Source organism: Montipora capricornis, chromosome 3 (genome assembly GCF_036669925.1).
Source record: "Montipora capricornis isolate CH-2021 chromosome 3, ASM3666992v2, whole genome shotgun sequence".
In the NCBI taxonomy this organism is placed as follows: Eukaryota; Metazoa; Cnidaria; class Anthozoa; order Scleractinia; family Acroporidae; genus Montipora; species Montipora capricornis.
In genome coordinates, this window is record NC_090885.1 from 29,904,229 (window position 1) to 29,916,728 (window position 12,500).

The 12,500-nt window shown below is 41.5% G+C and overlaps 1 protein-coding gene and 1 pseudogene across 2 annotated transcripts in view; one reads left to right on the forward strand and one right to left on the reverse strand.

Annotated features, from left to right (window-relative positions):
* The window catches only part of LOC138041282 (uncharacterized), an 11,721-nt gene extending 2,929 nt beyond the window's left edge, over nt 1-8,792 (reverse strand). For both annotated transcript variants that reach the window (XR_011130787.1, XM_068887049.1), the window contains exons 1-4: nt 8,530-8,792; nt 2,530-3,427; nt 295-843; nt 45-171 (exon numbers count right to left, since the gene is read on the reverse strand). Coding sequence is in view for 1 of the 2 variants with exons in the window: in XM_068887049.1 (XP_068743150.1) it covers nt 45-171; nt 295-843; nt 2,530-3,427; nt 8,530-8,612 (1,657 nt within the window). In the remaining variant the exon portion in view is untranslated. The remainder of the gene's footprint in view (nt 1-44; nt 172-294; nt 844-2,529; nt 3,428-8,529) is intronic.
* Nucleotides 6,358-7,442, forward strand: LOC138041759 (uncharacterized; annotated as a pseudogene).
* Nucleotides 8,793-12,500: the final 3,708 nt, after the last annotated feature.

The following is a 12,500-nucleotide window of genomic DNA, read 5'->3' on the forward strand; positions in this document are numbered from 1 at the left end:
TTCAATACTACGCTTGTCATGATTTCAGCACAGCAGCCACTCACCAGGGTCCTCTACTTTTCTCAAAGGTGAGAGTTCGCCTGAAATTTGCCGCTTCATTAATAGTCTTCTTTTCCCTGTGATTTCCTGGAGTCCTGAGTCGCCGTTCACTGGATTGTCCAAGTCCTTTATCTAAAAAAAACACCGAATGTAAAGATGATCAGTCCCTCCCAGGTGTGGTTTGTCAATGCTACAATATACGGTTAATATACAAATAGAAAAGAGTGGGAAATTAGAGAAAACGCATTGACATACTGGGGTTGGTTTGTGCAGGTTGATATAAAATTGTACATCTTCCGCTCCGTGGATGGAAACTTTGCCTATCCCATCAGGGAGTTTTGTTGGATCATTAAGCCTCAATTTCAAGTAGAAATCAACAAACATCGTCTTGCCAGTGTACATCACTATACGCTCTTCACTGTGGTCCGCGGCGTCCCTATCTGGTTCGAAGGATCCGCGCACAAGAAATCGAGTCTTGCCAAGAGGCAGGGACAGTGGTTGACAGCAAACTTCTGATACAAAACACAAATCAGGATTTTTGGGTTGTGAGCTGTCAAACAAGGCTATCCTCAATACGAACTGCTTTCCAGGCTCCGCGATCTCCGTCATGAGGCCTCGAAGAGAGGCAGTAACAAAATGTCTTTTGTTATTACTGGTACCGTAACCTATTTCTCTTGAAATGCAGTCTGATATATGTTTAAGGTAGGTAGCCTGGTTGTTTGCAAATCGCCTAACGACCTTATAAAGTCCTCCTCTCGTAATTAAGAAAGCAGCAACTTGAGATCCACTCTCAGTAGTTTCCACCTGCAATGAGAGTCAAAGAACAATGGTTCAATTCAGATCACTAACAAGAATGAGATGAGCGGGTATCAAATCCCCCTGGAATTTGTTTGATGTTAAAAGACTTTGCTAGATGCTACACGGTGCTCAGGAAGAGGTTGATAGCATTTATGTAGGTCATGGTGGGAGGAAGTTAATAGCTCTATCAGGAGATATTGCGTCTCTGAAGGCGTCACATACCAGTTTTAACATTTTCATTATTTTCAGGTTCGGGGATTGGTTGCAGGAAAGGCAAAAAGAAATACTACTTCTACGGGTCGGAATTCAGCAAAAATTCGGCAGGGCTATCTTACAGAATCAAACAAAAAAAGGCCATATGAATACTCATTTCCTTACCCCTTGTTTTTCAAACATTTCCTTCTGAAATTGTCAAAGCCATACAAAAAAAGTGCAGAAATAGCTACTTTTGAGGCCAAAGAAACAACACTTTTAAGTGAACCACCGACGTAAAAAAACAGTCGCATTTTCTTTATTAACTTCTTTATAACAAAAGCCATATGAATACTTGATTGTTAGCTGAATAGTTAACCCTTAAGGAAAGAATGTTCAAGCGGTTCTCCCGGCTTTCGGCCGACTTTCTTTATTGTTTTTTGTGCAATTCCCTGATTAGCTTTCGAATTTAGCGTTGCAAAGCGCTGAAAAGTTCCGGATGTGTCGCGGCATCGTGGGCGATGAGTATTTGGAAGGATTCTATTTTTACATGAATTCCAGTCTCCCCAACTAGAACACTTTCATAAAGTTATTATTGTCATTGTTATTGTTATCTTCTTTGAATTATGTCTTTGACGAAAACTTTATGTTTAAAGGTCTGTAAACATGACTCGAATTTCCAGCTTACCGGCTTCATTGTAAGGACTCTCACTCCCGGCCCCATTATCAGATTCAGAGCCAGCTAAATAATTTTCCAACTGTGGATGTGGCTCCGGCTGAATCAGTTCAGAGATTTCTTTTTTTAACTTGCGCGTAGAGTTTTATCTTAGCCTCTTAATCACTTACCAACAATGAAAATTAGGAGTCACCGAGTTCATTTTTGAGACAAGCGTTTTAGATAGTTCCTTTGTTGCCATGGTGAAATAAGGTGCCTTGTCGATGAGTGGAACTTGTTAAACAATTATTTGTCTCATATGGTACCATAGATTTGTCGTTAAGTGAAACAGTTTTTTAGATTGATAAAATGAAATGTCGGTTTGGAAAACGTTAACATCTGGGAGAGAGTAAACAGTAAAGAGACAAGATCGTGAAGCAAAGATACAGCGAGAATTGAGACTCCCGAAAAAAGACTGAAAAAGTTTCTGAACTTTCGATAAATTGGCCCCTGTTTTTTAAAGGTCGAGCGTTGAACGTAACATTTTTTTAAGTCTAAAAATAAATCAATAAATAGTAATAATATTAAAATAAAAAAGCGAACCAACTGCAAAGTCTCTAGTTTTAAATGTAGCATTTTTTTATATCCCAAGCCTTTCATGGCACCTGAAAAAAGCCGAAAAGATTCAGGACTTTCGAGAAACGCCCCCTCTAGACATATTGCAACTGGTGAAAGGAGAGTGACCTAACCATTTCGTGAATCCCTGTTTCTCCAGCATAAAAATCAAGCGACAGTTTAACCTAAATTAAACAGTCCGCATTGTAAAACGAGACAAAAAATCTTACCTCTGGGGTGCTGTAGTGATATTTCCATGAAATTGTCTCCAGGTCGACAACCTTCCCCATCAATACAACAATTTTTGTGTCTTCCCTGGTAAACGCACCACCCAGAAGGGGTATGGTAAGTTGAATAGGTCTTATAAAATGGTGGCGAGAAGGCCGAATTAGAACAACAGGACTAGACGTTACATCTACCATATTCCAAGTGTTCAAGTCATCAGGATTAAAGTTTCGCAGTGGGAACCACTTGTCGCAAGATCTTGACGCTGAGATTGCCACTGGTGTTGGCTCACTATATAATTGATCACTGGAAATCGTTTCTAAGGTTACGTACATCTTCTCTGCCACACAACCCCTGAAGAACTTAATTTGTATTCCCTGATATTCCGTGAGTTTCAGTTCACAATCACTGTATGGAGTCAATTTCTTGGTTATCTGACGATGCTGGGTGACTTTAATTGTGTACAGTCCACTCCTTTTGCACATGATCCTGGCTTCAGTCCTTGTCGTATTTATGTGAAGACACTGAGAGTCCATTGGCCTCCATTTGAGGTGTTTTGCTCCGTGTCTTAACCATCTATTACCGCAATACATGCAAACCAGCTGCCCACAGGTCTCAGGACCCACACAACTCGGGAGCTTTAAAACCAATTCTGCAGGAGGATCGAAAACAAACTTCTTTGGATAAATTTGTACTACGTCGGAAACTCTCTTTTCGTTTTCTTCCAGAAACGGCTCATATTGAAATTTGTTGATAATTCTTAACTTAACATTCGTTACCGCGACATTATAACCGACGGAGGTAGTCCGTGATACTTTGAGCTTGATTCCAAGAAATTCATTCACTGCCTCCATATGTTCAACCGGATCTCTATCTGCCGTTATCCAGTCACTTGTGAGTGTGCTGAAACATAAAAAGTTGGGAATCGTTTAAGTATGGAAAGAAAAGGGAAAAGGTAATTTAGTTAAGTGTCCAGTCGTTCTAGCGCTGGAACACTAATTGGGGACATAGTCCAGTTATATTTTACGACAAAAAACTCGTCAACCTGCACCTAACTGCAACAGAAGATACTTTAACGGTTTTAGACTCATAAACATGTCCACTGTGACGTATCAAAAGTCCCAACTAATCCCATCACGGGAATTTGCTGAAAAAATGAGATTTTTTAGCAAGCTGCAAAGCAAATTTTGCCGGCAGCATGGAAACGAGGATGACAAAAACTTTTCTTACGATGGGCGCAAATTACTTAACTACACTTGAATAAGCTTCAAATACGTATTTAAAAATATTTAAGATATAACGTATTTGGTGGCGAAAGAAGGGTTTTATTCCGCTAAAAAAAAAGAAAAGAAAAACCTTGAGCCACGACCGCCACAGAAAAGCTCTTGAGGCACGTTTCGGTTTGTAGAAGTTTTACATCATTGCCAACATATAAATTTCTAATTTTTGGAATTTGTTACTTGTACATGCTGGAATTTAAAAATGCCGAATCGATGACACTAAATATTGCTTGAAAAAATATATATATATTCACGGGCTTCCGTGGTCCGCTTCCGTAGTTCGCGAGCACTGGTCTCAAAAGAAGCTAGCGCTGTTGGTGATCACATGTTAATTTCATAGCGAATGATTTGCGCTTGCTGTCTGTGCGGTGTTTATGAGAATTAAACAAAATTACTTAAAACTTTAAATCTTCAGTGTTCTGTCGAAGTGAGTAAACAAAAATTGAAAATTGAAAGACAAGGGAATGCCGTATACAGGGTGAGAACCCTGGAAACTAAAGACACTGTGTACTAGAGGCATGCGCCGAAAGGTGTGATATGTGGGCTGAAGTTGTGGGATCGAGAATACTACATGTTCATGATTTACCAGCGGCCAATGCCGTGTACTCTCAGTCTTGCAGCGTGAATTTCAGGACCAAAAAAAAAATTCAAAGCTGTTTGCGTCAGATCAGCCTGATCAAAAGCAAACGAAAATCAGAAGACCCCAGGATGAAGAAAAAGACGAGGCTTTTCTGAAAGTTGCAAGGTTACTTCAGGAAAACGACGATGAACGAATAACAGTCCTCGATCTTGTTGAGAAAATGAAGGAGTATCTTGGTGATTCTTCACCGTCATGGCGTCTGCTCATCCTACCAGGAGGTGCAACTGTTCAATCAGAATGCTGTACTAAGCATTGTTGGAGGAACTGACAAACCAGATTATAACGGGCAGTTTGTGCAGTGCGTAGCTGACAATGTGAACCACAATATTCGAACCCTGGACGGTAAGAACACTTTTCATGGCATGGGCATGATTCCAACTATTACTCCTGGAACTAAACGAACCAGATGCTTTCATAGAAGAAAGCTTAGTCGAGGTTTATCCACGCTCTGAGCCAAGGCGATCACAAGTGGAGGTGAAGTACAAGAACATGGTAGTTGCTGAGCCAGGGTAGGTAGTGGATCCCAGTATGAATGACCTTAATCCCAGTGACGTCACCTGTGTTTCCTCGACACTTAAATATGTTTCTAAGCATGCACAGCATCACAACATTGCAAACACTATCATCACATTTGATCAACCCTTATTAAGCTGTCAACATTATCCCCACCGAGCCAGCTAAAAGCGACCAGCGCAGAGTAATTTTGCGCTTGGGAGCCTTTCATACGGAAATGAGCTTTCTTGGGAGCATTAGTCATCTCATGGCGGGATCAGGGCCGAGAGAGCTTCTGGAACTAATACGCTGTTGACCGTATACTCACTGGCAAAGCCATTTTACGAGCAGTCCGCCCTCATTTTGTCGTTGGCGCCGCTTTAAATGCGCTCCTCTACTCAGCAGCTCTTAAAGTGCCAATTCCAAACCTTCACACAGGTATGAGAATCTGCTTGTCAAGTGCGCTAATAGGTTAGGACTTAGTAGATGTTTTTTTTTTTTTTTACAATTATTCTTTGCATTCTTGTTGCGGAACAATCAGACCGACTGGCAGTTTACGAAGAGAACGAGACCGATAACATCACTTCAGCGGAGGAAAAGTAAGCAGTTTAATATTAAAATCCTTGAATAGGACCCCACTGAAAGGCTAATTCACCAGATGATATTTTCACATGTCTTTACTGAAAAACATTTTCGTAAATGTGGTTGTCGTATTTGTTACCGACAAGTGCAGTGGCCAGGAAATTCCCCAGGAACGCACAGCGTACGAAGAAAGTATGGAGACCAATGACACTAACCATCCTATGAAAATGCATAGCGGTGCTTTTCTATAGTTATGAGAAACTGTCATATTTCTTAGATCATACTAACTGCATCAGTTTAACCTTTTCAAATATTTTGTTGTAGGTGGTGTTGCCTGTCTACCGGGGAATGCGCACGACCGGAATCTATAGGCGGCCCACATTTTGTTTAGAAACCTTATGCAAAAGGAGCTGTCTGCCGAGTAACTTAGTACTGAAACAGTCCTGGAAACGATAAAACAACGCGTCGATGACCAGCGAGACCAATTCAGGCCGGCTAGTCGTACAGCTGCACTATGGCTGCAGTATATGGCAATGGTGGACATATTACGCACCTTCATCAAGGCAGAACGCACCGCTAACTGGAAGCTTCACCTTCAAGCGGTCTTGGAAATGTTACCTTACCTTGCTTACATTACCTCTACGTTAAGTGCGCTTGCTTGTACCTGGGAAACCTGCAAAGTGAACATCCTGGTGTATATCGGAACTTTGTTGCAGGATTTCATGTTGTAAGGAGAAGTAACCGCTACTGGGTAGGATTATCAACAGATCTTGTCATTCAAGAAGTGCTGATGAGAGGGGGGTTTGACTGAGCAGGAGAGACTCGTTTGGCACTTATCAATGCCATCCTGTGCTGAAACAAACCGATTGATGCGGGAACTGACGGGCGTACAGTACAACTTAGGCGAGCAGAATAAAGATATGACGAGCGCCAGACAGGCACGCGACATGAAGGACACATTAGCTGCCCTCACAACTTTGGCTAGTAGGAATACTTTCTCCCCTGACACCGCGCTCCGCAACATCATGAGTGGTGTGAATGCTGACAAAGGTGTCAACGTAGACTGCTCTAAGGCAACAGGAGAGAAGATTTTGTCCTCGGTGAACGAAAAGTCAGCAGCAGAGTACACATTTAAGCGCAATGAGCAGGCTGTAACATTGGCCTCTACGTCCTCGGTCAGGATGGAAACCGATACCGTACAAGTAGATCCACAACTCCTGTTTCAACGGCTTCTTATTGCATCTAATAGGTCCGAAAACCAAGAGTGGTTGTTCCGGTATGAACTCTGCACTTACTTAGCAGCACTGTTTGATACTCCTTTGACTCTCCGACAGCCGCATAAACGAGTTCTTGCGGATGCCTTATGGCAAAACTGTCATCTGTTTCCATGTTAGGGCCAGAAGTTGATGTGCAGTATGTTTTGAACGGCGGGGTTCTACAACCCAGAATATTCTGGCCTAGAGGGTCCACAACCTATTCGGAAATTTGCAATTTATACTGCAGTTATGTGCACAGGAAATACGGAAACGCTATCGTTGTATTTGATGGCTATGACGAGATGTCTACAAAAAAAATGACGCAACTGAGGAGAACGGGAGGGAAAGCTGGCGCGACTGTAACCTTCTCAGAGAGCATGAAAGTCACGCTCAAAAAGGAGGTCTTCCTTTCCAATCCCAGATACAAGCAACGGTTCATAAATATGCTGAGCGGGTGTCTCCAGCAGAACAAATGTCCAACATATCAAGCCAAAGGTGACGTCGATGTACTTATTGTGAAGACAGCCGTAGAATCTGCTCAGGAAAAGAACACTGTACTTGTCGACGACGACACCGGCTTACTTGTCCTGTTGTGCTTCTACACCACCCTGGATGGCGGGACCTCTATTTCAAGCCGGAGGCAAAGCAGAACTCCAAAAGACGCTTAGAATGGATTCTGAAGACCGTTAGGCAAGAGGCAGTTAGGTAGTGATGTTTGTCACAATATGTTATTTATTCACTCGGTTTTGGGGTGTGACACCACTTCTCGCGTCTACGGAATTGGCAAGGTCGCATGCATCTTTAATGAAATGTACCACATTTCCTCACTTTAGACACCAAGCGAAGTCTTCCATGGATGATGTTGTGTCGGCAGACGAGAATGCATTAGTATCTCTCTAAGATGGAAAGCATGGAGACACCCTTGATAGGTTACGGTACCAAAGATACTGTGAGAAACTTGCAACCAAGGGCTCACAGATACAGCTTCAAAATTTGCCACCGACGACGGCAGCGCCATGTCATTTGAAGACTGGGGATGAAGAGTTACCGGTGACCAAACAATCCCTGTAATGACCTACCAGCTGCTCCTGAATCTCTTCTTCGGATAGTAAGATGTTATTGCTCCGCAAATTGTGCCAGCACAAGATGCACTTGCCGCAAGTATGGCCTCGAGTGTTCCCCTGCATGTGGTCAGTGTAGGGGTACGGCATGCACAAATTGTTCGGGCCCATATTAATATGATGATGACGATGAAGTTGATGAAGATTATATGGGTACATTGAAAAAGTGAAAAATTTGAAAGAACAAAAAAAGAAACCTTAAACTTTGAGAAAACAGTCCGACTTCACTAACCAAAATATCAATTTTGCGTTTATCATGTTTATGAACCAGATGTTAAGCACAACTGCATATTTCAGGAAAGGAAAGCATTGTTTCAACAACAGTAAATGAACATACTTTCCAGTGTTATATTCTTCTCTTAACTTAAAGATAATCTGTAACATATTCCAAACGTATTTTCCCCTTACAAATTAGGTCGGGTTTCAAGTTTATGTGGCTATACAAAATTACCCTCGACAGAGCCCTATTGCAAGAGAAATTCATTTTTGAGCGAATTGATCAAACTCTCTCTGGTAGTAGAACTCTGAGAACTCATTCAAACTGTCAGAAAAGAGTTTTTGTTATCGTTTGTAAAGAGGGAACGTTTTGAAGCCGAGAAGGCATCCAGGTAAATGAAAATTGTCTAAGCCATACCTGAATTTCGGTTTCCTTCCATCTTCTTTATCGTCCGTAATCAACTTGCCAAGAATATATCTGGACGCTTTTCTCCTCTCCATTACAACGACATGAAATGCCTTATTTGAAAATGTATTTCGGTGTCAGATGAATTGATATTGTTAACTTGTACTTAGCTCCGACTAATTGATTGTCTGGATAACTGCTATCACTGAAGTAGAGAGAATCCACTGGGATGAGCTCAATTGTTTGCATAGGATTAAACAAGTGTGGGATAATTTATGCAAAAGTTATTTCCTTATTGTTTGCTGAAGTATGTCTTTGTTTGTCAAGAGACTACTCTTTTCAAAGCCAGTGTTCTCGAGAAAACCAAACAAGTAAGGAAACTCATAATTCTCAAAACAAAAATGGACCTTCACGAATATAGTGAGTCAGAAACAGGGATCATTTAATTTTTTTTTTCTTCTACGGGAAAGCGGACACACTCACGATGCCACACTCTACACCGATCTTGCTCAGTTTATAAAAGCAGGAGAAATTGTCTTCTTGTAAATTTTTCTTTTCAATTGAAGACGTCGACTAAATTAATTCACTGATTGTTGGCAACTTCTTTGTTCATAGACGGGATACTAAATCTCTCCGATATCCTTGCGTGCGATCGGTTTTTTACTAAATCTTAATGTTAACAGTAAGCTTAACATTTAGTCAGTTTTATCGTTTTCGGAAGTTAAAATTTGCTTTAAATAGAACTGCTTGAGTTACGGTAAAAAAATTCAGCTCAATTTTCGGTTCACGAAAGTTCAAGTAAAATATTGCATCGGAACATGTTCCTAGATATAGACATCACAAAGTAAACTCATTGGTGTTCGGAAAAGAAAACTACCAAATGTATATGTTTGAAGTGCGGGTTATAAACGAAATGGAGAGAAGTGCTCTCAACTGAGTTCAAGATAGCATTGCTCCGGCATCGACTTGAGTTTTCCAGGTGACAATAACAAGATAATTAATTGCTCAAATTGTCCAATTAAGTGTGAGGAGCGCATCTACCTCTCGTCTATAACTCGCATCTATCATTTTCAGAGGAGGGGGGGTGCGTACAATTTTGGCGCTATCATGCGATCTTATTTTTTTGTAAACCTCTATTTGCCTGTCTGTTTCGGGAGTGGGGATTTATTTTCAGTAAGAGATGAAGTGATTTGACTCTTCTTCTCTTCTGTTGTCATCGACGTAGTGTTGTATGCGTAAATACTCCTAGTCGCTTCATGCTACAGGCTCGTAGCAGATATTACCTTTTACCTTTCCCTCATTGTATTTGGTAACACCCTTCATAGTAATCTCACTTGTGTTGCGTGACAACATCCGGGCTTTTAAAGCAGAGTTCACCAGGGGTCATTACACAGTACCCTCAATAGAGGCTATAGCGTTTGTTGATGTGCACGTAAACTATCGATCATTCGCTGCCGATTGTCATCGAGCAAGGACACTTCGATTTCCACCTCCTCCCCTCTTCCCATCCACGATGATACAGTTTATAGTTTTTTTTTTGGTAGGGGATATTTTTTTCTTGCCCTCTCTGGGCCAAGACTAAAATTCATCAAAGCTCTTTAAATTCCTTTCCGTTATGTTCATATAAAATAAATTGGGCTGTGGGCCTGCGCCCTTAGCCAATTTACTCCATATCTGCTCATTTTTTCTCTGTGTAAGAGGGTGACCAAAACAACGAGCTCAGGCAATGCAACCATGCATTGTAACCTTAAGACCTCCACGAGGGAAAGGAGGCATAAATGAGATTATGGTCCAGCCAAGGGTATGCCGACCTCATCTACCCAATGAACAACATCCGGCTGTCAGGAAACAGAAGCAGAGGAAAATCAAGCAGGAAGTCCAGCCACAAGCTGCATATATCTCAGGAGATAGAATAGGACCAGAACCCCCTCAAGGCAGCCACGATTGATTATGGTGGTCAGGAAGAGATTACTACTGGTTAAAGAGGAAAATCAGCGGATCCCAAGCTGGACAGAGTTCAACACCAAATCACGTGGCCATAGACCAATCATGCAAGATGTTGTTGCATATCTTCCTACGATGAATGCTCCTGTGACCCAACTATCCACACGAAATGTGAGCACAAAGATCTCTATGCCGATGTTCTCTATGCAATTCGTCAGGTGATTCCATGGTCAGATGATCCAATTGTGCAAGATATCTACCGGTATACAACGCACAAATGGCAACTCTTCCAGTGAAACACCCTGACGCACATTAGAATTTCATGGATGGTAGTTTTTCAGAACAGCTAGCTCACGAGAGTCTTGTCATAGGCATTCCCGTGGATCAGACTGCAGAATTAACAGTCAACAAAGATACGAATACGTCATTCAGGACGGATAACAAGATTCAGCTTGAAAACCAGTGACGTAAATGTATTTTACCTGACGGTAGAGTACACGTGTGCTTTTCTCAGCCAGATGAGGACTTTTTTGCAAGCAAAGCGGCCGTAATTTCACCACGACGAGTCGCAATCACCCAAAATTACCAGAGTTGATAAAGACGTATCAGCAATTGTAGCCCTAATTGACAGCTGGAATAATCCATTCGAAGGAAGCCAAGCCCTCGCCAGCATCTCAACAGCCAAGGAGACTCCTGAAGACGTGTCATTAATGCCTTTGACATAGGAGAACAAGAATGTCAGCAATTCAAGGAGAAAAGGCTTGAAAGCTCCCCACCAAAGACGAAGTTTTGTGATCCTATTAAGGTGCGACCCGAAAAACCGTGAACACCTGAAATATATCAGGAATCTTGTTTCTGTCTAATCACGCGTCCGAAATCCACTCGCTAAACCGCAGATTGTTTATTGATGCTTGCGCGGCAAGAATTGTGTCGGCCTTATATTTTCGGGGTAATTGGTTTAATTTGAGCTAATTCTGGTCGTTTAAGCTCTGAGACTACACGGCTAACAACGAAACAGAACAGTGCATGTATTTGTCCTTTCCCCGATCACTGGCGCTCTGAGGCAATTGTTGCTTTCAAGATGTGGCCGGTTTTCCAGGTCGCACTGTAAGTTGAAAAAGCTAAAGATGTTTACGTCATTCAGTAAGAAGAAAGCAGTCATGACTCAGGGAGGAACTATGATACTCAAAGCTGACATATATCTTTTTGGGACTGAGAATGGTAAGTGCCGGACAAAGTCAGAAGACTGAGGTTAAAGAGTTGCTCTAACAAGGCAGCCTCTTCAAAAGAATGCCCGGTTGGCGGAAAGGCTCCAAATAGGAGGTTTTCGCGTGACGTCATCGCCGCCATGTTGGTGGACGAAAACAAAAGATCTCTCATTACCTTCTTTTGTTCGTCCACCAGGAGTCGTACATTTCTCTATTGTTATTGGTATCCCTAGAGGTTGATCGAAAATGTCCTATAATGGTCATTGACAGCATGGTCCTCGTACAGAAAGTGAGCGGAGAAAGTACCCATGCAACGTGTGGCATCCTCCTTAATGATGATAATCTTATACGAAGGCTCAGGGAGCAACAGTTCAACGCCTACAAAAATAATTCTCTTAAGAATCCCGAGAGAAGCATGCGAGGAGAAGTGCCTAGAGTGCAAGTAGTAAATACACGTGCCCCACAGCTGATTAATTCAATTTAATTTATTCGCCATAGTTCAACAAATACAAATAACTGATCTACATTACACAGTTACAAGCTTTCGTCCAAATTGAGACCTAACCCCTATAATATGATAAAAATGACACACTGTGACATGCAATAAATAGGCTAGAATATGTTTACAACAAAGTAAGTCAATTTAAGTTATAAAATACTGACTTGGAGGACTGTATGAGACAAGTTTAAAAAAATATTCATTTGTTATTTAATTTAGGTTTAAATGTTAAGAGTAAGATTGTACATTTCATATTGGGCAGAAGAGTATTCCACAGTCCTGCAGTCCTATTAAAAAGACTTGGTTTTATCAACGGAGTTGATAATGTAAAT